General features: G+C 42.4%; 2 protein-coding genes across 6 annotated transcripts in view; both read right to left on the reverse strand.

Moving 5' to 3' along the window:
• The window catches only part of mctp1b (multiple C2 domains, transmembrane 1b), a 113093-nt gene that overhangs the window by 78239 nt on the left and 10532 nt on the right, over positions 1 to 24322 (reverse strand). For 3 of the 4 annotated variants that reach the window (XM_084034856.1, XM_084034857.1, XM_084034858.1), the window contains 13 exons: positions 24064 to 24250; positions 23894 to 23987; positions 23333 to 23435; positions 22528 to 22630; positions 22329 to 22430; positions 21887 to 21961; positions 21348 to 21467; positions 20887 to 20997; positions 20751 to 20804; positions 20566 to 20675; positions 19986 to 20095; positions 19757 to 19854; positions 17904 to 19659 (listed from right to left, as the gene is read on the reverse strand). In XM_084034856.1, the coding sequence (XP_083890982.1) occupies positions 19588 to 19659; positions 19757 to 19854; positions 19986 to 20095; positions 20566 to 20675; positions 20751 to 20804; positions 20887 to 20997; positions 21348 to 21467; positions 21887 to 21961; positions 22329 to 22430; positions 22528 to 22630; positions 23333 to 23435; positions 23894 to 23987; positions 24064 to 24250 (1339 nt within the window). In that variant the 3' untranslated portion in view covers positions 17904 to 19587. Of the gene's footprint in view, positions 1 to 17903; positions 19660 to 19756; positions 19855 to 19985; positions 20096 to 20565; positions 20676 to 20750; positions 20805 to 20886; positions 20998 to 21347; positions 21590 to 21799; positions 21962 to 22328; positions 22431 to 22527; positions 22631 to 23332; positions 23436 to 23893; positions 23988 to 24063; positions 24251 to 24322 lie in introns of those variants that run through there. The other variant, XM_084034859.1, reaches the window with a different exon arrangement.
• LOC311029638 (arrestin domain-containing protein 3-like) lies at positions 7534 to 15934 on the reverse strand. Of its 2 annotated transcripts, XR_014598900.1 has the most exons (9): positions 15220 to 15934; positions 12213 to 12294; positions 11796 to 11943; positions 11068 to 11170; positions 10683 to 10939; positions 9745 to 9898; positions 9453 to 9661; positions 8014 to 8698; positions 7534 to 7980 (listed from the first exon to the last, which is right to left on the reverse strand). XR_014598900.1 is itself a non-coding variant. In XM_084034879.1 (8 exons), the coding sequence occupies exons 1-8, from the start codon at positions 15563 to 15565 to the stop codon at positions 8621 to 8623; spliced, it is 1377 nt and encodes a 458-aa protein (XP_083891005.1). In that variant the 5' UTR covers positions 15566 to 15934; the 3' UTR covers positions 7534 to 8620. The 2 variants fall into 2 exon arrangements, 1 of the variants encoding a protein (XP_083891005.1); XM_084034879.1 differs by having other exon boundaries at positions 7534 to 8698.

Here is a 24322-nt window from a genome sequence, read left to right on the forward strand (position 1 = left end):
AAATCTCAGCTACAGCTCGTTAGTATTACTAAAACCTAAACTCCAGCCATGTTGCACTACCACATGACTGACTGCTGGGGGCGCCACAGACCACCCAACTCCAGTGTCACCTCTGTTTCATTCAATATCATGCTGTTGAATCTCTTGATTTCATAGTTTGGACTTTTCTCTGATCTCTAATCCGAAATATTGGATAATTTTAACATTTTGGAGCATCAAACAGGCTGCTCAACCAACTGCTGTTGGTTGAGCTGGAGCTCATTTTGAATAATTAACGTGAAGTTAATTTAATAATTAAATGATTGTTTGTTCGTTGAATCATGGATTCATCTGTTAATTATTTTCTCCATTAAAAATAGTGAGAAACGTCATCATGGTGTGATATCGTTAGTGTTTATTTAGTCCAAAACCTCAACATTATAACGTAATACATTAACATTATTCATATTATTTATGAGGCTGGAACCATCGAATGGTTTTACATTCTGCCAATTCACTAATTTATTATTTTGGAATTGGTAGTTTAGTTTCATTTATCTTAATTTGTAAAGTAACGTAATGGTCATATTAAAGTAAAAAGTAGAGTATCTGAGATGTAGAGGAGTAATTAAAAACTTCAGGTTTGTACTACACAGATCTTGAGTAGATGTACTGTAAGTATAGTACGGAGAGCTGCTTCCACAGAAACGCAGACAGCTTGTGTGTATTTTTAGGTCCATAGATCGTTGGCCGGGCGCGTGCACATGACCGGGATGCCAACATAAAGGGCGAAGGTTTCCACAGGTTTTTTTTTAAACAGCCAAATCAAGACGGAATAAAAAAAACCAGACAAGCGTGCACAACAACTTAAAAAAGTATCTGTGTTTGTGTGCACGACCATGTTTTAGCCATTTGATCAACAAAATGAAGCATGTTTTTTAGGGGCGGGGGGTTTTTAGGGGCGGGGGGTTTTTAGGGCTGGGGGGGTAAAACGGCTGATCTGCACAAACCTGAGCTGTGTTTAGGAGTCGTCGAGGACACTGTGAACTGGCCCCGGGCCCAGATGCCTGCAGTCTACCTTGCATGTGTGCGTTTGTCTGATGCAACTTAAACAACATGCAAACTCATCCAACTGATATGCAAACTTAATATATTTCTATATATATACACACGCACACACGTCGGCTATATTTTCACATATGTCATGGTTGTGTAGCGTCTGTGGCGTTCAAAGACCGTCGGGAGGATCGAGTGTCTCTCAGTAATCCAACACAAAGAAACGACACCTTTCACAGTTGGCGGTGAAAAACAAAACAAAACAAAGAGTCGTCTTTCACGGCAACATGAGGGAGCCTTTTAGAAAATGTGATGCTATCAGTCTGTAAGTGTGTGTGTGTGTGTGCACTCACACACATACACACAGAAACACAAACTCTCTCTCTCTCCGCCTGCCTTCCTGCATCCAGTTCAAACCAGTTTCTGTTTATCAGCTGGATGGACGCAGCCTGTACGGTTTAGAAGCCAAAACATTGTTCATGTGACTGCGTGTGTGTGTGTGTGTGTGTGTGTGTGTGTGTGTGTGTGTGTGTGTGTGTGTGTGTGTGTGTGTGTGTGTGTGTGTGTGTGTGTGGGAGGTTTTTGTTCCCGGTATGTCAGAGTGTTCAACCGAAGAGTCAAGGTGAAGCTCCGGAGTCGCGGGGATCTTAGGAAGTTTAAACTGAGGTGATGATGATGATGATGATGGGACTCTGGTCTGCTTACTTCCACATGCACGAACGCTGGTGGAAGAAGAAGTCAGACTAATAAAAATACCAAGTCCCGCCCTTCCGACGCAAGCTTATCTCAGAAAAAACTACATATGCTTCAAGGCAAGACGAATGTTTTGAATTGTACCGTGAATCACACGTTTGTCAACTTCAAAGATCATTTTACACATCAAGAAAGTCTCAGTTTGTCATATAACTGAAGTATAAGAGTGAAAATACCACAGACTATGTAGGAAGTGGACGTCGTCATGGTGACGTCACCCGTTGGTTTGTGGTCTACAGATTTGAAGCCTCGAGTTCTGCATTTTAGGTCGTCTCCATCTTGGATTTTTTTGCAACCAGTTAAGGAAGTGACCATATTTGGCGTTGATATTTTATATCAGCCGATTTGCGTATAAAATAATTCCATTTTAAAATGCTTGGCTCTGATGCAGCTGCAGGCACGACTCTGCTCTTTATTCTAACTTTCTAAAACTTCACAGAAACGATTTATTTGTTCATCTTCATAATAAAGCTGCTGATGCACTTTTTTATGTTCAGGTCACGTTGAAAGCTTCTGTAAATTAAACACTTTAAGGAATTTCATTAAAGTTTTGTTATTTTCTATATTATGGTGCCTTTATACACTTTTTTTTTTACTGCAAACAAATATCAGTTATGGGTCTCCTAGATTAGTTATAATCAGTATCTGCCCTGAAAAGCCTAATATAATGGCTAGTATAGTGTCAAGAGAAAATTTTACATTTCATATCCCTGTACACAAAGAAAAAATAGTTTGCATTTCACAGACACAGACATGCAGCAGGATACAGAGTAACTAAATGTAATACTAACTAAATATTACTGTCAAAAGATACAGCAAGAGGACACTAACATCTCCATACAAGGTACATATACGTATATATACATATATACTCTATGCCTGAATGCATCTCTGTAGAGAAACCAGGGGACTGCTCCTGCAACGAGATAATGACCAACCATAAACCAAGAGAAGAGTATACTGACCAGTGATCAGATTATTGAGCTAATGGACCGAAACTAAACCACAACGAGCTTGTAGCTTATTACAAGGTCAACATGTGGAGGCAATAAAAGACACAAATCAAATCAGTGACGGGTGGGAAACGTTCATTATCCCGGGGAAGGAAACACATCTTAGTCCACAGTCCAGAATCAGCCAATCAGGAAGGCCCTTCTCTAACTTCCGTTTCACTGAGACTTGAAATACTGGAAATGCCCTTTTATAGAGTAAGTTATCATGAGATCACTGAGGTTTCTACCACCTTTATTCTAACATTCTTCAGAACGTCATGATGTCGACTGGTTTATTACAGATGTTACAAAAACTATCCCCAACTTCATCACTTTCCAAATTTAATTCCAGAATTATCTAAAATCTCTCAAATTTATGGACTCTAAAAAAGTATTAAAACTCTCGAACTCTTTCATTTATTTACAGAAGATTAATATTTTATATTATATTTTGTTATACTGGAATGTATTTATCCCCAGATTATTATTTTTTTGTTTCTAATATATTGTCAAAAGCCAACTCAAGTTTCTGATTTGCTGTAAATGTGAAGTTGTTAAACAAAGTTTATTATTAAATTGAATAATATATATATATATATATACACACACACACACACACACACACACACACACACATACATACAGACAGACATACTTCCGTGTTCTAGACCAGAAACCAGTCTTCGGACCGGAACCATTACACCCACGTTATAACACTGAGACAACAACACAACAAATAAGCTCATTAATTCAATAGCTCAATAAAAACAATGGTAATACATTATTTAAACTAACTAACTAATAATCGGAGCCTGAAAGCCCAGCAACCCGCATACATCCGCACAGAACCGGAAAAAAAAACAAGAAATCCCGATCATCGCGAGTGGAACCGGAACAGCAGCCAGACTCACAGCAGCGAACCCGGACATAGAAATTCACCAGCAGCCATCCCGCCGTGCTAGCATAAACGAGCTAGCAGCGGTAGCATAAACGAGCTAGCAGCTGTAGGATAAACAAGCTATATACGGTAGCATTCACGTTAGCACAAGCGGAACGTCAGCGGCTACTTAGCTTTAGACGCCGGCGTTGACACGCGATATAGAAGCATACCGGTATGTTAGGACTTTTACATCATTTTTACAACATTTTATGAATTTTGTCGATTTTTCACTTTTTTCCCGACATGCTATAGTATGACTTTTTTTTTCCCTGAAAAAATTGACCATGGCTTTTTATGGCTGTTTTGGACTCACTACACTGAGACTTGGTGCATCAAGCGATATGAGCGATTTTTATGCCTTTTTAACAATTTTAAATATTTTTTTATGAATATATTCTGACTGACTTTTTCGTGAATTTTCGGCATGACCTTTTTTTAACAATATGATCAAGGCTATTATTTTTAAAGATTATTTTCTTGCATAGACACCTTTGTATTTAGCGGTGGATAGAGAGGAAACATGGGAGAGAGAGGGGGATGTGACATGTATCAAAGGATCTCCAGCCGGGATTCGAACCTGAGGCTGCTGCATATATGCAGACATGGGTAAATGGCATGCACTCTAACCACTCAACCACCTGCCTGCCTGCCATGAATAAGCCTTTTTATGACTGTTTTGGACTCACTACACTCAGATTTTGATTGACACGCGATATAGAAGCATATGTTAGGACTTTTACATCATTTTTACAACATTTTATGAATTTTGTCGATTTTTCACTTTTTTTCCGACATGCTATAGTATGACTTTTTTTTCCCTGAAAAAAATGACCATGGCTTTTTATGGCTGTTTTGGACTCACTACACTGAGACTAGGCGCGTCAAGCGAGATGAGCGATTTTTATGCCTTTTTAACAATTTTAAATATTTTTTTATGAATATATCCTGACTGACTTTTTCGTGAATTTTCGACGTGCTATAGTACGACTTTTTTTTAACGTTAACTTAACGTGAGTGACTATAAGCCGCTAACGCGAACTGCTAGAGCCAGGTAGCTTACAAACTAGTAGCCTGCTGTCTCTGTGTCGAGCATACACTAAAAGCGGGCTCACATGAGTGACGTGGACGTACGGACAGTACAGTCTGTTAATGAACCCAGATCAGTGACAGTTGTCATCGCAGCTGCCTGAATGCCGTTATGACGTGACGTGGTGGTGCTGTTGAACTCTGCACTTTTCTTGGTTATTTTGTTGTTGTTTTTTTCTTGGTGGTTTTATGGTAGGGCTAACGGTAGGGCTGACACAATTCTTGATGGGGCTATAGCCCAACCAAGCCCCTCCCTGGCGCCGCCACTGGTGGCCGGCGACAGGCGGCGGTGGCCGTGGCGGCTGGCCGGCCGGCGATAAGCTGCAGTGGCCGACGAGAGGCGGCGGCGGGGTCTTCGTCCGTCAAAAACCGTCACTCAAACCAAAGCGCCGTATGACAGTCTGAACACTATAAAGATCGGGATCGGGATCGTTGAAAATAAAAATAGCAGTGAGGACGATGTAGTGATCGTCTCATTATTGAAAATGATTTTTTTCTCAAGAAATGAGACGGCCACAGAATCCCCTTATTGCTGGAGGACTCGTTCTTTTGGTTTTGTAAATTTTCGCAACGAATATGTATTAAAAAATAATTATCCTGGTAATTTCTCTGCGTGAGACTTAAGAGCCGTTGGCGGAATCTGACACGTAGGCCTATTAATTATGCGTCAGGAACAACGTCATCAACGGCGCCGAAAGAAATCCCCCGAGTAGTGTCCGAAAGTGTTTTTTCATTTTGCCTTTGAGTCCACGTGCCCTCCATAGAACTACCCTATATAGGGAGTAGGGAGTAGGGAATGATTTCGGACACAGCCGGTCTCGGTCCACGGTCCAAAAACTCGAGAACCCCGCTGAGCTGCGGTTTCCGGGATTATCCCAACCGCCAGAAACCCGACAGCCAGACCGAGTGGCGGCAAAAGCGAGCACGCGCTGAATGTACCGTTTATAAAGTCAGTCATCTGATTGGACGAGGCTAGTCACGCGCCTACGACTAACCTTGTAAAGAGCACGTTAAACAAACGTGAAGGAATTGATGCTGCCTTCACGGACTAGTCAGAAGATCGTTCTTTCCCGCTTCTGAAGTCGGAATAAGGAGAATGTCACGTTCAAGTGCTTTGTTGTCGGGATGAATAGAAAAAATGGCGGCTGAAGGTTCCTTGTTACATGTATAATTCCTTTATGATAAAAAAATTAAATAGAATAGAACAATTAATAGCATTGGTGTTTATCAAGTTAAGTTTTATATAGATTTTTAATTCAATGAATACATAATTAAAACAATTATCTTCATTTTGTGCTCAAATGTCTCTTGTTTTACACATGCGGTGACATCGCTCGTAATACGAGAGAAAGGAAGATGTTCCACTCTTTGGTTCCGCTGTTGTTGTCAAGGACGTTCTGGACAAAACCGAAACACAGACAAGTTTTTTTTTTTATCTCCAGCGATCGTAAAAGTGCTGAGTTGTTCCCAAAGATTCCTGTCACTCGTCGCACAACAAACCGCTGTTTAACCTGTAAACACACACAAACACACACATGGCTGCTGGATTTATTACACCAATAATGTGAGGACACGTGATGTTTCAAAATAATGTTGTATTAGAAGTTCAAATTCAAGGTATGCGTGTTAAAATGTTAAAAAGTCAGGACCGATTCTATATCAAAAACATCCTCATGAAAGTTGCCGTTAAAGCTACGGAGCTTTTGGGATTTTAGATTTCTCTGTTTCAATCCATAAACAGCAGTTAAAACACCCATGTTTTTGTAAATAAAATGTTACATTAATCATCTTCATCATAAACTCATCTGTAAAAACCTTCAGATTAGAGACGGCAATGAAGGTGGAAAGTCTGGCGGATGTTTGTGCTGCTGAAGTGGAGATCTCTGAAAAAGTAATAAAAGTAAACAGCCTTAAAATGATATATGAACTGATAGATATCAGCATGAAACTTCCCAGTTCATTTCTTAATTTAAAACCATTATTTATTTTGTATTACAGGTTGAAATATTATGTTTAAACATGCAAACGAGGGATCATCTTGTGGGAACCTAACTGTTGACTTAAGGAGAAATCTTCAAACACAAACAGACTAAAGTAGAAAACCAAACATCTGAATGTGTATTTTTTTATATTATGGAAGACAAACTATGCAAAATATCAACATCCACCAGCAACACGTTTCTCTGAGCGCTATTTACCAGCGTACTGTAAGTTATGAAACAGCCTCACTCAAACGGGTTTGTTTTTTGTTTTCACCCACCACGCCGCTTGTCTGTCTGCAGCGAGGAATTAGGTCATGGGCTCACGTGAGCTGTCTCACATCTGGTGTGTTGCATCTGCAGCATTCAGAGGATGAAGGAAACAGCTGCTACAGCCAATCACATGCTGGAGTGCGTGGACCAGGAGGGATGAACCAAGTCCGACACAGTGAACTGGAAATGTGTAACAATTTCTTCATTTGTTTAAATGTTACGTGTTCCATTCAAAGTGAGCCGAATTAGCCGTTAGCAGCTCCTGTTAGCAGTGAACTCATGCATGTAAACGGAACCGACACTGGATCAGCGAGACACTGAAGAAATCTAAAAACATTTAGATTCTCACTGAGGTTCTGCAGTTAAAAGGGGAGCATTTTCCCCTTATTTGTTTTTGACAGACAACAGATGATTACATCAGCAGAAAGTGTCAGTATATTAATAAAGAAAACAAACATCAACCGTCTCATTACTTTATAAAATAAACTTTTTATTCTTTATCAAAAGTTGATCATGACAATAATACATATTTATAATGCACAGAAATGGAATAAACAGCAATAGAGAATATATGAAAAACTAGTGCAAAAAAAAAAATCACAAATACAAAAATATATTGCACTTTGTTTTAGGTGGAAGAATTCATGTTTTAACAACATTCTTAATTTGATATATTTATCTGTAAACATTATATCTTTTTTAAGCTTAAAAACATCTGTGTTTAAAAACAAAATAATAATAACAATAGGGCTTCGCAGCCCGACGTTGTCGGCGCTCAGGCCCTAATAAAAAGAAATCTACACCCAGAGAAGCTTTAGTTGAGAGCAGAAACCGACAGGCGACTTGTGGTGTTTTGATCTGGTTGGTCGGAGTTTTTCTCTGAGACCCGGTCCGGGTCCACACCTGGTCATTTAAACCAACACTCACAGACACACACACACACACACACTCACACACAATCACACACAATCACACACAATCACACACAATCACACTCACACTCATTCACACATAATCGGAGCTTTAATTTAAGTGCTCGAGGTTGTTTGTTAACGTGACACTTTCCCACATATAATCATCGCTAGTCTCCGTTTTTCCAGCTGACATCTGGTTGCCGACGGCAACGCCTGCAGGAGCTCAAACTGTTGCTTCGTCCTCTTCAAATGTGCCGTTTAGATTAAAGAGACATTGTGGGGTTTTACACCTGTGGAGAGTCGGCTGTAGCATTTAGTTTGCGAGATACAAAACCACCAATAGAGAAACAGGAAGTACGGTTTGTGCAAAATCCCTGGAGGAGGCGGCGGTGGGCGGAGTCAGAGCCGTCAAGTGGCGTCAGAGAGAGAGGATCCAGCATGGCGCCAAATCCCTCGTCCATAAGGTCAACGGTCACCCAATCCTGTCTCAGCTGACTCTCCCGCCACATTTATCGTGACATATAATCTGGTGAGAAGCCGAGGTGGAGGGGCCGCGGGGCGCCGGAGGGGCCGAGGGGCCGCAGGTGGTTGAGGGCGGCGGTGGCATCCTGTCTGTTCAGATGCCCTCTGAGCTCACGGAGGCTCGCCTCAGCGGGATGGACACGTGTCGGGCCTCCGGACCTCCGCGGCCCCGCAGACCTCCACGGGGTCGGGGTAAGGATCTACCTAAGAGGGGGGAGGGGCATAGAGACAGGGCGTCATGGTTACAGGCTGCTGATACTTTTGGAAGCATTTTAAAGCCCCTCATCCAATCAGATCCCTCTAGATGTATCATCTGATTTTCGATGGGGTCCCAACATAAAACACAATCACCACATAATAACAGAGGAATGACAGAAATATTAATAATAATAATAATAATAATAATAATACATTTGAAGAAAAAAAATACAATATACATTATAAACATGTAAGTTTAGCTGACAACAGCTAAAAACTAGTCAAAGGTCTCGAAGTCAGAGGTACGATCACATGCCAGTTAGCTTAGCTTAGCACAAAGACTGGGAACGGGTGGTAACAGCTAGCGTGGCTCAGTCTGAAGGAAAGTCCACAAGAAATACAACCTTCAGAGAGTAAAAAACAATAAACAAAGACACTTCAAGATCAATAAGTTTGATACTAGATAGAATTTTAATACTCGTTTGTTAGGTATGAACTCTAACTGCATCCAAACTGCACATTTTATATACGTGTTGTTTTAAGTTTTAAGTTTAAAGGTTATTTACATCTAACTGGATACTTTTATACTCTTTAACTGCATCATTAAAAGTATGTTTAATATGTTTTGTACACCATGTTGATGTTTTATATTGTGTAAACTCTTTTACTGCATCTTAACTGGATATTTTGTAAACACAGTGTGACAGTGTTTTAATGACAGTCTGTGTGTGTGTGTGTGTGTGTGTGTGTGTGTGTGTACCTCAGAGTAGAGTGGTGGGGGCAGATATCTGAACTCTGTGATGTAGGTCAGCAGAGACCCCTGGTCCCCCTGGTCCCCCTGGTCCCCCCGGTCCCCCCGGTCCTCCCGGTCCTCCCGGTCCGGCCCCTCCCCCTCAGACCTATCACAGCCATGCAGACAGTCCCGCCTGTGAGACTCCGATATCTCCAGATCGCTGTAACTTGGCGGCGCTGCAGTAAATAAAGGCGTGTCAGAGATTGAGTTTTTTTGGGGGGACAACGTGTCCTCAGGACTTGGCATCTGGCGGTCCTACCTTCCGGCCTCTCTGATAGGCCGAGCCAGCTCAGAGCGCTGCAGGTGCTGCTGATGCTTGAGGTTCGGGGGGTGCAAACGTGCAGCGGGATGGTCCCGATCACCAACGGCAACGACAGGGACAGATTCAAACCGCCGGGGACGTCGACGTAGACCTGCAGAGAGACGGGCAGGAACTAGTCAGTCCGGATCCAGTTAGACCAGATCGTATCAGCTGGTGTTTTCATGCACACATGACCTACTTTATATCATTATAATCATATTATATTAAATAACCATCACACCCGAGTGTGAGAAGTGAAAAACACTTAACAGCAGCTTCCTGAACCATCCAATAATAATCATTTTTATAATAATCACTATTATTATATTCTTGTATGAGGTTATACGGGTATTTACAGGTTTTTAGTGTTATGAGAAAAGTATTAGTAGTTTCCATTGTGCTATTAGTAGTAATAGTTATTAGTAGTTTTTAGTAAGTTACTTAACAATTTAGAGAGTTATTGACATTTTATTATTAGGTTATTTACACTTTAGTGTTGTTATTTTATTGTGTTACTTTTTTATCTTTTAAATTTCATTTCATTATTATTTAGACTCTATTTGGTAGTTTTTCTTGTGCTATTAGTTAGTAATTCACATTGAGGTTTGAGTATTTTTTCTTCAGTTACTTCTGGATTATTCATTAATATAAAGAAAGGTGTTTCTGTTTAGCCAGTAGATTAATTGATTTGAACTAATAATAATAATAAATAATAATTTTAAATAGTGCATACTTTTGACACTAAAATACTTCCGTGCTCAAGTATAATTTTGTAACTTGTAATTGATTAATCTGAACACTCCGGGTCATTCTGCACACTATGGTTCTGACCTGGTCCAGACCCGTCCAGACCAGTCCAGACCTGGTCCAGACCTGGTCCAGTCCCGTGGACTCACCACGAGGGCGTACTCCACCCTGATGATGGGACAGTCCAGGATGGATGGGGACACCGGGGGGATCTTCAGCAGCTTGCCCTCCCAGCTCTGGGTCTTGCCCTGGGCCAGAGGGTCCCCTCTCAGATTGGACACCAGCTGCTGGATCTGCTTGCCTTTGCCCTTGGCGAAGAAGGTCTGGGTCTGGTACAGGGCGGCCTTGGGCACCACGACCCGGGACGAACAGTTCTCCACCTCGGCGAAGATTTGGATCGACTCGCCTTGGAGAGAAGGGAGAAGAGATCAGTCTGTCGGACTGAGAGAGAGAAGTGCAGTGAGTGAAATCTTAAAGGATGAAGCAGAAGAAGAAGAAGCAGAGCTGGAGGACGTGGAAGGGGGCGTGGCTTACCTGGCGTGTAGCCCCTTCGCTCGATCTTGGCACTGAGGGAGATTGGACCTGAAGCACAGAACCAGCAGCATAGCGTCTTCTCCTTCGTACCGGCCTGAGGAGCCTGAAGCACACGACCGCCGGTGTTAACACCTCGGTGACATTTCCGGCTTCACAAGGAACATTGTGAGACGCGAGCTTGTTCGCTGTCTTGCCGAGAGTGAGACAAGAAGATCGACACCACACAGGACTGTGTGTTAACGTGAAGCTACAGCTGTTTAGCCTAGCTTAGCTTAGCATAACGACTGGAAACGGCTAGCCTGGCTCTGTCTAAAATTCACAAATAAATGTTACATGTCATTTGATTAATATTTTGCTGTAATTGCATTTTCTTTTGATTTGTATTGCTGTTAATAAAAAATAGTGTTACATATGTTATATATTTGTATACATGTATAAGAAGCAAGTATAGTATATCCAGGCTAGCTGACTCATGTTGTTTTTAAACATGATAAATAAATAAAGTGAGCTGACGAAACTAATTGACGAAGCTAACTGACGAAGCTAATTGATGAAGCTGACAGATGAAGCTAACTGACGAAGCTAACTGATGAAGCTAACAGATGAAGCTAACTGGCTCGAGCTATGTCTTTAACTTCTCTTCCGACGCTCAGCTAGAAAGCGAATGCTGGCGACCCCCCAAAGTGGTTAGTCCTGGTTCAGGACCAGCAGGTGGCGCTGTCTCCTACCAGCAGCAGTGGTGTGTTGATGTCGATGTGCTCGAACACGATGAACTCTTTCTTGGCTCTGACCGGCAGCAGCCACGGACGGTGAAGCTCCGCCTTCACCCAGTACCTCACGCTGCCATGCTTCCCCTCGAAGGACGTGGCCAGGGCCCTGAGGAGGGAGGGGGCTAGTGGTTAGCGGTTAGCAACGTCACCTTTATTATTGTTATTGTTGTCATTTTTATATACATCTTATTATAACTTCTACACTATTTTTGCATTATTATGTATCGTGATTATTATTATCAATTATCATTCAACTTTAGGAGACATTACAGAAAAACATCAAACGGCGATGCTAATGAAAGCTTGACATCACTTTAAGCATGTATACGAGAAGAAAAGTAAAAGTACATGATGTAGTACTTCATCAGTACTCACATCTGAGGCAGGTTGAAGCTGAAGGCGAACTCGTGGACGCCAGCGTGGAGAACGCTCAGACCTTCCTCCGGACCGTCCTCGTCTGAAACAAACCACAATATTCTCATCAATTATTCATTATTATTATTATTATTGATCATCTTCAGTCCCTGAAGATTTCCTGGTTTCATTTTTAAGTAAAGTACTAAATACCACACTGTAATAGTTATCTGTTACAATAAAAGTACTAATACCACACTGTAAAAGTACTCTGTTACAATACAAGTAAAACATACAAAACATAGAACTATAGAAACACAGAACTATAGAAACATAAAAACAGAAACGCTGAAACACAGAAACAAAGAACTATAGAAACATAGAAACATAGAAAGAGAAACACCGAAACAAAGAACTATAGAAACATAGAAACATAGAACGAGAAACACAGAAACAAAGAACTATAGAAACATAGAAACAGAAACACTGAAACAGAACTATAGACACAAAGAACGATAGAAACACAGAACCAGAGAAACATAGAACCACAGAAACATAAAAACAGATAAACATAGAACTATAGAAACATAGAACTATAGAAACACAGAAACATAGACCCGCCCAGCGGAGAACCGAGGTGACCTCTTCACTTCCTCATTTCTTCTGTTATTGTTTGTTTCCCACATTTAAACTTCCTGCCAGCTCAGCGCCGCCACACACTCTCTGTATGTCTGCAGGAAGAGCGTCACCAACAGTGTGTGTGTGTGTGTGAGTGAGTGTGTGTGTGAGTGTGTGTGGGTGTGTGCGAGTGTGTGGGTGTGTGTGCGTGTGTGTGTGTCTGTATGTGTGTGTGTCTGTGTGTGTGTGTGTGTGTGTGTGTGAGCGTGTGTCTGTGTGTGTGTGTGTGTGTGTGTGTGTGTGTGTGAGCGTGTGTCTGTGTGTGAGTGTGAGTGAGTGTGTGTGTCTGTGTGTGAGTGTGTGTGTGTGTCTGTGTGTGTGTGTGGGTGTGTGCGAGTGTGTGTGTGGGTGTGTGTGTGGGTGTGTGTGTGTGTGTGTGTCTGTATGTGTGTGTATGTCTGTGTGTGTGTGTGTGTGTGTGTGTGTGTGTTCCACGTCAGGCCGCCGGCGAACACAGCTAGCAGGAGCAGACCGGTAAGAACCAGACTGAGCAGCTTCCTTCAGCTGGAAACTCCAACTCACGCATCACAACTTGCCTCCTGATTGGAGGAGAGGGTTAGAGGCCGGGCTCTGATTGGTGCAGCCAAGACAAGCCCCTGCCCACATTAGTACAACCATGTGGTGTGTTGCACGCGAGAAGGAGGAGGAGGAGGAGGAGGAAGGCTGTCCTACACCAACAGGTAGAAACAGCTGATACAAACATCCCTTTAGCAGACGTTCTGGAGCTTTCAGTAAAAAACAACAACCTTCCCCTTTAGTGAACAACGTAGATACAGCTGCCTCTGCTGAGGAAGACCATGTGACCCCACCAAAAGCTTTGGAAGTAATACATTCATCCATGAAAGTTGAGTAAGAATCACTTTAACGTAGATTCAGCATGTACGGAAGCCAAGAGCCGTTTGCAGCAAACAAATAAACACGTGAACAAATAAACAAATACGTAGGTCGCATAAACAAACAACAGCACGGCACACGTCCTCTCAGAAACGTGCTGCTTGTTGACCTTTGACATCCGTCCATCTGAACACGACAGGAAGTAAACAATCATTCACATCCAGACGGCTGACAGTCTGACTCACACACTGGTTCTACTGGGAGGAACACACTGGTTCTACTGGGACTAACACACTGGTTCTACTGGGACTAACACACTGTTTCTACTGGGATTAACACACTGGTTCTACTGGGATTAACACACTGGTTCTACTGGGACTAACACACTGGTTCTACTGGGACTAACACACTGTTTCTACTGGGATTAACACACTGGTTCTACTGGGACTAACACACTGGTTCTACTGGGACTAACACACTGGTTCTACTGGGACCAACACACTGGTTCTACTGGGAGTAACACTGGTTCTACTGGGACTAACACACTGGTTCTATTGGGAGGAACACACGTCCTGTACTTGGAACCAGCTTTAACTGTCCACATTGTTAATTTTACAAGTACAAACAGAAACACGAGAGAGAGAGAGAGAGAGAGAGAGAGAGAGACAGAGAGAGAGACAGAGAGACAGAGAGAGAGAGAGAGAGAGAGAGAGAGAGAGAGAGAGAGAGAGAGGAAGGAGAGGGAGGGGGGAGGGAGGGAGAGAGAGACGGAGAGAGAGAGAGGGAAGGAGAGGGAGGGAGGGAGAGAGAGAGAGAGAGAGGGAGAGATAGAGAGGGAAGGAGAGGGAGAGAGAGAGAGAGGGAAGGAGAGGGAGAGAGAGAGAGGGAGAGAGAGAGAGAGGGAAGGAGAGGGAGAGAGAGAGAGGGAGAGAGAGAGAGAGGGAAGGAGAGGGAGGGAGGGAGAGAGAGAGAGAGAGAGAGGGAAGGGGGAGGGAGGGAAGGGGGAGGGAGGGGGAGGGAGGTCCTCCCTCCTCTGGCAGTTTCTAACAGGTTTAAACTGCTTCTAACAAAGGGAGTTGCCTCGAGCTTCAGGATGTCATCAGTTCAACGTTATTCCCCTCCGTCGCACGAAACTCATAAAACACATAAAACTCACAAAAACGCATAAAACTCATAAAACACATAAGAATCATAAAACACACACAACACGTACTTCCATGTTTCTCTTTTAGCTTTTTTTTTTTGCAGCAAAATTTGCAACTTTTCTGTTTCCACCACAAAAGAAGAAATGTGAAGATGCAGAATTTTATTTAAGTGTGATTTAATGAAGAAGAAGAAGAAGAAGAAGAAGAAGAAGAAGAAGAAGAAGAAGAAGAAGAAGAAGAAGAAGAAGAAGAGGAGGAGGAGGAGGAGGAAGAGCAGCTGTATCAGCTGTTGCATCAGCACCAGCGTCTCTGATGGAGGTTCTTTGTTCGGACTAATAAAGTTGGATTGAATCCGATGCTGCCGGTCTCACCTGTCTCCTCGCCGATCAGCGTGTCGTGGTGGTGCAGGTACTCCACCTCCTCCGTGTAGTTCTGGGTGTACGCCGTGTTGGCCCCGGTGTTCCTGGACTCGGTCCAGCGGACCTTGGCGACCCCTCTCGCGGTGACGTCCAGGCTCCTGACGCGCACGTCGCCGGCGACCTCCACCACCACCCGGCCGGAGACCGGGTCCCCGCCGGAGAACGCCGGTAGGTGGTTCTGGTTCAGGCTGTCGAAGTGGATCCCCAGCAGCCGGACTTTGCCGAGCACCATGATGGGGCGCCGGGGAGACCCGCCGGAGTCCGGCTGCGCGTTCAGACCCGTGTGGCGCACCAACATGCGCCTCAGCCGCGGAGCGCCCGGCTCCGGCTCGGTCAGAGCCGGGTCCTCCAGGTCCTCCGGGTTCCTCCGCGTCCCGGTCGGTGACGGTTCATCAGCGGGAGACGCAGCTGCTGGGGGCCGCTCAGGCTCCGCTCTCCTCCCCGCTGTCTCTCTGCCGCGTCCCGCCGCCGCCTCTTAAAGCCTCCGTGCGCCCAAATAACCTCACTGAGCATGTGCGCACGAACCGGCCGGCCTGCCCACACGCACGCGCACAGACGCACGCACTCGGCAGTAATCTACAACCTGTATAACACCCAGTAGAATATGTCTGCACTTGTCTTCATAGTTCTTCATAGATAATACATAAATAAATCGTCATTAAAAGTATTTTCCAAAGGTTTCCTGGATCTAATTTGGCACGAGGAGTCACATTAAAATGAGATATACATGTTTTTATTTTAATAATAATATATTTTTAATAATATATATATATATATATATATATATATATATATATATATTACTATAAATAATATATCATAAGAAATACATTATTACATTTATATATGTTAATTTATATAAATAAAAATATATTATAGGAAATAAATTATTATTACAATCATATACATTATATATAAATATAAAAATGTTTACATTTTCATATCATCAAACACCTCCAATCATCTTTTCAGGTCTGTATGTTTGACTGGACACAAAGTGATTGTTTAGTTTATGTTCAGACATGTTCAAACGTCGTCATGGTGACGTAGGTTTGTGGACTACGATTTTGAATTTTGAATTTTTGCATTTTGGCTGTCGCCATCTTGGAATTCTTGCAACCAGTGAAGGAAGTGACCATATTTGGACTGTGGAGGAGCGACGGGTGGATCTGATGAACACAGTCAACCAGCACCCTTACAGGATCTGGATCCATGTGGATTCTGGTGTGAAGCTGCTGACAAAGTTAGCTTCATGATCAAGGTTCAACTTTACGGCTAAGTGTTAAAGTCATCTTAGTAGTTAACTAGCAATGGTAGCGACCTGTCAATCAGCAGGTAAGCCCCGCCCTCTAAAGCATCCCTGCTTTCTGGTCTGTTGGACTCTAAATTGACCATAATGTACTAAATGAACATCATGCTGGATTGAAGAAGACTTGAAACTAGAGACTGAGACATAAACTCACGTTTACTATGTTTACTGAGATAATACATTTGTCTTCCAGCAGGGACATAACATGATATAATTAGGCTATATGCTGATCTTTAAACAATCAAACGAGGCCCCCTGCTGGACAAACTTGAGTTGCACAAGCTGCGGACCGAAAACACTGAAAACAGATTTTAACGTCTGACTTATTACAGACAATATTCATATAACGTAACATCAGTTACAGGACAGGCCTTTAGTCAATGTACTTCCGGGTTTTCTTATTTTTTCCCCCCATATCTATAACAATATAAAACCAGACAATCAATTTAACAGAAAAACATGTTTAAAAAAAGAAAAACAGACTAATATTACAAATAGCCTACAATATGATTTAGAAAAATGCTGAGAAAGTAATTGTCAATGAGAAAAACAGTCGAGCTCGAGCACCAAATCAACAGACAACAATCATGTCAATATAAGAAATATAAAAATGAATACATGAATGAAAACCTTTTTAAACTACGGTGAATTAAAGGGGACTTACTCGTCCGGAGGACGCCGTTATCTCCGAGCTCCATCGCGAACAAACGTCCACAAATCCAGTTAGAAATCAGAGGAACGAGACGCCGCAGAACTTCACCGAGAATCTTCTTGTTTTTAAGTTTCCTTCAGTGTCACGTGACTCCGGGGGAAATCTGTCCGTCCGGTCACGTGTCCGCTGCGAGCACGAGCCGGTGGTGGATCATCCGGGATACTTTTAATAAACACTATCAGGCTAAATGTAAACTAATACAGTTTTAAAAAAAAGTAACTGCAGCTAAGTGACGCTGTGCCCACTTCAAACTTCCTGCTCGCAGCAGCAAAGCATCATGGGAGCTGCAGTTCCAAACACCTGCAAGAATAATCCGCTCGACCAAAGAGAAGTAAAACAGACATTTTTGGTTCTAAATTAAAAATAAAAAAAAATCCCATATGGCCCTAATCCTCTTCCGTACCGTGTTGAGGTTTGGAAGCTGCTGTTCCGTGTTTTGTTTCATAAAAAGGAATTAAATCTGAGGAAGTTAAAGACGTTGAACAGAACCAACAAACAAATACACAATATCTACTTTCTCACAATAACTCTCTACCGCTAAACTTCACTGTTGTATAATAATAACAAACAGAGCCGCTTTGATCTGTGTAGAAATATATTTTCTCAGACAACCACTACATGGTCTGACTTCTTTACATTCAGCAGCACATACCCATGATGCAACAGGAAAGAGAGGACAGATTCATGTGCACAGAAGTGATGATGGAGAACTTTCTCTCTTTACATGAGTTGGACGAGCGACACATTCAGAATCCAGAAATGCTCTTTGCACATAGTTTATGTTCATTCATGCAAAAAACCCACAAAAAAACACTTTGACACGTGCAACACGACGGTTTACGCAAAAACATGCAGGAAGTCGATCCGGAAAACTTTCCACATGTGAAACATCGACCGAAGCTGGAAATCCACCAGAGGAGCCGGGAATTAGGTAAAAAAAATTAATTAATTAAACAAAATATGTTCATATATATATAGTTAATTTTTATGGAAGGTTTAAAATGCAGAATAAAAACAAATCAAAGCAACGAAGTGGAATATAAAACACATTGTTATATGTTTTGACATCATAGTTAAAAAAAAACAAACGGACATGTTTATAAACTGAATCTATTTCCAATATTAAATACGGAAGTGGCATTAATGTCAGCTATATTTGCTTCAATTCATTTTAAAAGTATGAATACTTTTGGGTAAATATGAACCAGTAAAGTGATATTATTGATAGTAAACAAAATACTCACAAGTAAACTTCCTGTGTACAAGTGTAAGTAAACGTTATTATTAGAAAAAAGTACTTAAAGTATTAAAAGTATAAAAATGTCCCATATGACTAATATTATATATTGCATTATTGATTGGTTATTATGACTCAGCATTCATGTAAAAGCAGGATTTGACTGCTGTGGTTGTTGAACTGCAGCTTATTTTTATGATGAACTCGTGATTATTAATTAACCTGCTGATTGTTGGGTCTGTGATAAACGGGAGAAATGGCGTCAATATTAACTGATTTAAAGCAGAGCTTCTAAACTCTATGACCGAAAACAGGTGGAATGTCCCTTTAACTGTAAACTCATTTAAAAAGGAAATCATGTTAAAATGTAAAAAGGTGCTTTTGTGTCAGCTGCTTCCATACAACGGCATATCCGGGTCACTGAAGGTACAACAAATACACTTAAAAAAACACATAAGAAAAAATAAAAAAAGAAGATTCTCAGAGATTAAAAACTAAAAACAAGATTAAAGTCACAAGTTTAATCTTTCACATTTGTGATTTTTTTCTTATGAATTTGTGACTTTAATCTGGTAAATTCAGTGTTTTTTCTCAGAGTTTTTTTCTAAAACGCCGCCGTAGCTTCCAGAATGAAAACTTTGAAATGAGCAAATAAAGGAAGCATCGGTAATCGACATGTTTCATACGAGGTAATATGTCCCGAGTGAGTATAAATACGTGAATGTGATACATGGAAGAACGGGATTACAGCAGAAACATGCAACATGTTCAAAACACTCAAAAACGTTGGCAGAAATAAAAACAGGTCCATACATGCATCCATTCATCATATTAATATTAGCATTATTATTATTATTATGATTACACGTTCAGGGTCATTCTGTGCATTTTTAGAAATAAAAAATACAAACCTTTAGAAAATAAATCTTTCCACGGTAACAAAAACAAGCAACTCAGCAGCTACAACGTTTTCATAAAGATTAAAATATACAGAAAATATATATAAATAACGTAGTTTACAGAGTTTACAGCGGAGACCACGACGCAGTGGCGGCTAGCTCGTTAGCTCGGGTTCGCCCTCCGACGTTTGCTGGGGCTTTGACCGGGATCCACCCTCAGCTCACGGTAATGCATCTGTAAACACACACACACACACACACCCACACAAACAGATTAACATACTGAACCCCTGCAGGACTATAAAGACCTAGGATCAAGAGGCTCCACCCACCACTTGGACGTCAGAGGGAACTCTGGACAGGAAGTCCAGCAGCTCATTGTTGTCAATCAGGTACGGGTCACGCAGCTTCTTGGTGAACTTGTTCACACCTGAGGAGGAGAGCAGACACATCCAGGTGAGGTGTGTTGAGTGTGATGAGTGTGATGAGTGTGTTGAGTGTGATGAGTGTGTTGAGTGTGATGAGTTTGATGAGTGTGATGAGTGTGAAACCAGGACTCACCCCAGACCAGCACCAGGTACCTCAGAGGAACGAGGTAGAGCAGAACGGTGGCTGAACACAAGGTGGCGATGGCGAGCCAGCTGAGGAAAGGCACGGTCCAGTTCACGGTGCTGCAGAACAGAAAGACAGGTCAACACGTTGCTGCAGAGCAGACAGACAGGTCAAAACCTCTCATCCCATGATGCATCGGGGAATCACCCAGACGAAGGGCGGCAACGGTAGAGAAATGTCCTACAATGCCGCCACCTTGTGGTTTGCAGTGATACCACACCCAAACCGCCTTGTGTTTTTTACCTGTCTGACTGTCTGTCTGTGTGCCTGTCTGTCTGTCTGTACCCAGGATTATGAAAACTACTACTGAATTTTTTCATAATTTTATGCAGCAAAAAAGTTTTGTTAAGCATCTGCTCAGTCACATATTATTATTATCATTATTATATTATTATAATTATATTATTATAATATTTTCATTAAAATATTATAATAATTTTGCGGCTGCACTGATTCTTCTCTTTTTCATTTCATGATGAATACATACCTTCTATTCCATTCTTTCTAGTACGTTCTCCGTTATACTCACTTCTTCATCCTCTCGCCGTACGACGCCACGTCGTCCAGAGCGCTCTGCACACTGAGGAACACATCCTGGATGGCGTACAGTTTATCCAGGAAGCCCTTGTGCTCCGACTCCTGAAGGCGAGGAAATAAAACCATGAAGTTTCATCACATTTAATACGACCTTTAACCCACGGACGCTTCGTCTACCTTCTCCTCTCGGTCCTCTTCCTCGTCCTCCCATTCGAACATGGCTTCCATCGACTGCAGCGAGAGACGGACGATTAGACGGCGAGAACGATGATGATGTCATCATTATTGATATGATTATTGATATGCTTCTCACCGTGTCGGAGGATTCTCTGCCGGAGGAGAAGAAGTAGTTCCAGACGAGCAGCAGCAGCAGAGCCAGAGGGAACATGTAGAGCTCGAAGTTCCACACCACCACCACGAACAGCTGCAAGTACAAGTACACAGTGTACTCAGTGATATCTGCTTTCTACTCCATTCATCTCAACCAGACAGGGAACGTACACACCGTCATGCTGGATCACATCCCAATACATCTAAATACATGAAGTTATTAATCACATGTTCTTCCTTCCTTCTTGTGTGTATACGTGTGTGTATGTGTGTGTATGTGTGTGTGTGTGTGTATGTGTGTGTATGTGTGTGTGTGTGTGTATGTGTGTGTATGTGTGTGTGTGTGTGTATGTGTGTGTATGTGTGTGTATGTGTGTGTATGTGTGTGTGTGTGTGTGTATGTGTGTGTATGTGTGTGTGTGTATACATGGGTGTGTTTCCCACCAGGAAGGAGACGATGCTCCTCTGTGCAGACTCCCACTCGAAGCAGCTGTTGATGTAAGACCCGTAACTAAGCAGGACCATGATGCACCTCTTCACGCGGTTAAAGTTCTGCTGGAGCAGCTGAGAGACGCATTTTCATCATCATCATCATCATCATCATCATCATCACCATCATAATCATCATCCTCATCATCAACACCATCCTCATCACCATCATCATCATCATCCTCATCAACACCATCCTCATCATCAACACCACCATCATAATCATCATCATCATCCACATCATCATCATCATCACCACCATCATCATAATCATCATCATCATCCACATCATCATCATCATCACCACCATCATCATAATCATCATCATCATCAACACCATCCTCATCATCATCAACACCATCATCATCCTCATCATCACCACCACCACCACCATCATCATCATCAACACCATCATCATCATCACCACCATCATCATCATCATCCTCATCAACACCATCCTCATCATCATCATCATCATCATCATGCACTCGTACCTGCTTGGAGACTTTGGGTTCCTCCTCAATGTATTTCTGCTCTGCAGGGACGATGCTCTTCAGAGCAGCTTTAATCTGAAACCACACACACAGAGGGCAGGTCACATGACCACGGAGCCCCTTTAAAGGAGCGTACCAGTCTAGTTCTGACCCCCTTTAAAGGACCATCCCAGTCTAGTTCTGACCCCCTTTAAAGGACCGTCCCAGTCTAGTTCTGACCCCCTTTAAAGGACCATACCAGTCTAGTTCTGACCCCCTTTAAAGGACCATACCAGTTTAGTCTGACCCCCTTTAAAGGACCGTCCCAGTCTAGTTCTGAAGTAGGTGGACAATGTTTTAACTCTCTCTTTTAAAGCAGGTATGGAAGTAAAAAGTAGTATTGGATGATAACCGTGTAGTCCAGTGGAGTACTTGTGTAGAAGTACTTGTTAGGTGTACTCACTGTGTTGTAGATGACGTCGATCTCCAGGTAGACGACTCCTTTGGTCGGCGCCGTCAGCTCCTTGTTCTTCAGCGTGTAGCTCTTCTGCTCGCCGTTACGGATCTGAAGCAAATACAAACGCTGTGTCAACATGTTATATTAATACTTCTGACTTTATTATTAATATTATTATTATTACCATCTGTTTGGTTGTACTCACGTGTAACAGCGGGATTACCACCTTCCCTAGGAAGTCGGCGCTGCGGTCTCGGTCCTCGTCAAACACCGTCACCTCCAACACGGCGTGGATGTCTTTAACGTTACTGAGGAGGTACAACGCCGTGTAAAAGTACCACCTCAAAAACTTCTTACATTCCAGCCTGCATCATGAAGCATCATTTTTTTTTATTCTTTCAAATGTTCATATTTCATTTAAAAGGAGAGTTTTGAACTGTGTGTTTGTATAAATGTAAATAAACAGCCTCATCAATCAGACAGTAAAACTGGTTCAGATTAAGCATCAATATTAGGTTTTTATAGCTTTTATATTTAATTAAATTCAACTCGATTGTTGTTGCAAAGGAATAAAGTGCATAAGGGTGAATAGTGATACTGTGAAATGTACACAGACTGAAGTACTAGCAGTACAACGTGCTGTTCCACAGAGTGAAATGACAGTATTAGGTAGTATATTTGGTAGTAGTAGGTAGTATTTGGTGGTATTTGGTAGTATATTTGGTAGTATTTGATAGTATTAGGTAGTATTTGGTGGTATTTGGTAGTACATATGGTAGTATTTGGTAGTGTTTGGTAGTATTTGGTGGTATTAGGTAGTATTTGGTGGTATTAGGTATTATATTAGGTAGTATTTGGTAGTGTTTGGTAGTATTTGGTGGTATTAGGTATTATATTTGGTAGTATTTGGTGGTATTGGGTAGTATTTGGTGGTATTAGGTATTATATTTGGTAGTATTTGGTAGTATATTTGGTAGTGTTTGGTAGATACAGACTGAAGGTGGACTCACAAGGTGAAGACCTTGTTCCACTCTGGGTTCAGGTTCTTGTAGACCGTGTGAGTCTGCAGACGGTCGTTGTTCAGCTCCAACACACAGAACGGGTCGCTCTTACCTGCAAAGTACACAGGAAAGTACACACAGCTGCTACAAGTACTCTACAGCAAAGTACACAGGGGAGTACACACAGCTGGTACAAGTACAATACAGCAAAGTACACAGGGGAGTACACACAGCTGGTACAAGTACAATACAGCAAAGTACACAGGAGAGTACACACAGCTGGTACTCTACAGCTAAGTACACAGGAGAGTACACACAGCTGGTACAAGAACTCTACAGCAAAGTACACAGGAGAGTACACACAGCTGCTACAAGTACTCTACAGCAACGTACACAGGAGAGTACACACAGCTGGTACAAGTATTCTACAGCAAAGTACACAGGGGAGTACACACAGCTGGTAAAAATTACTCTACAGCAAAGTACACAGGAGAGTACACACAGCTGCTACAAGTACTCTACAGCAAAGTACACAGGAGAGTACACACAGCTGGTAGTGGAGGGTTCTACCTGTGACGTCGGCGACCATGAGTCCTTCGGCTCTCATCACCTTCACCTGGACGATGCCGACGTCTCGGAGGTTGGAGAAGGACTTGAACACACCCTGAGGACACAGACAGGAAGTCAGTGTTGCGTCAGCCTTTGCACCGTGCGGCGGTGACCACTAGAAGGCGCCTCACGTAGCGCTGGAGGACCTCGCGGCGCTCCTGCGGGTCGTCCAGTGGCGTGACGGACAGGTCGGCGATGGAGATGTGAGCCGAGGCGGTCAGCGTGACCAGCAACACCACGTGGCCCCGGGAGTCCTCCAGGGGGAGCTCCAGGTGGTGGGTCTGCTCCTTGGACAGCGTGGACAAGTCCAGCTGGCACCTGGACCACGAACACACATTAACACAATCTCTGCTGCTTAAAACTATATTATTATAATTATTATTACAATGA

Source organism: Eutrigla gurnardus (assembly GCF_963514095.1).
Source record: "Eutrigla gurnardus genome assembly, chromosome: 19".
Taxonomy (NCBI): Eukaryota; Metazoa; Chordata; class Actinopteri; order Perciformes; family Triglidae; genus Eutrigla; species Eutrigla gurnardus.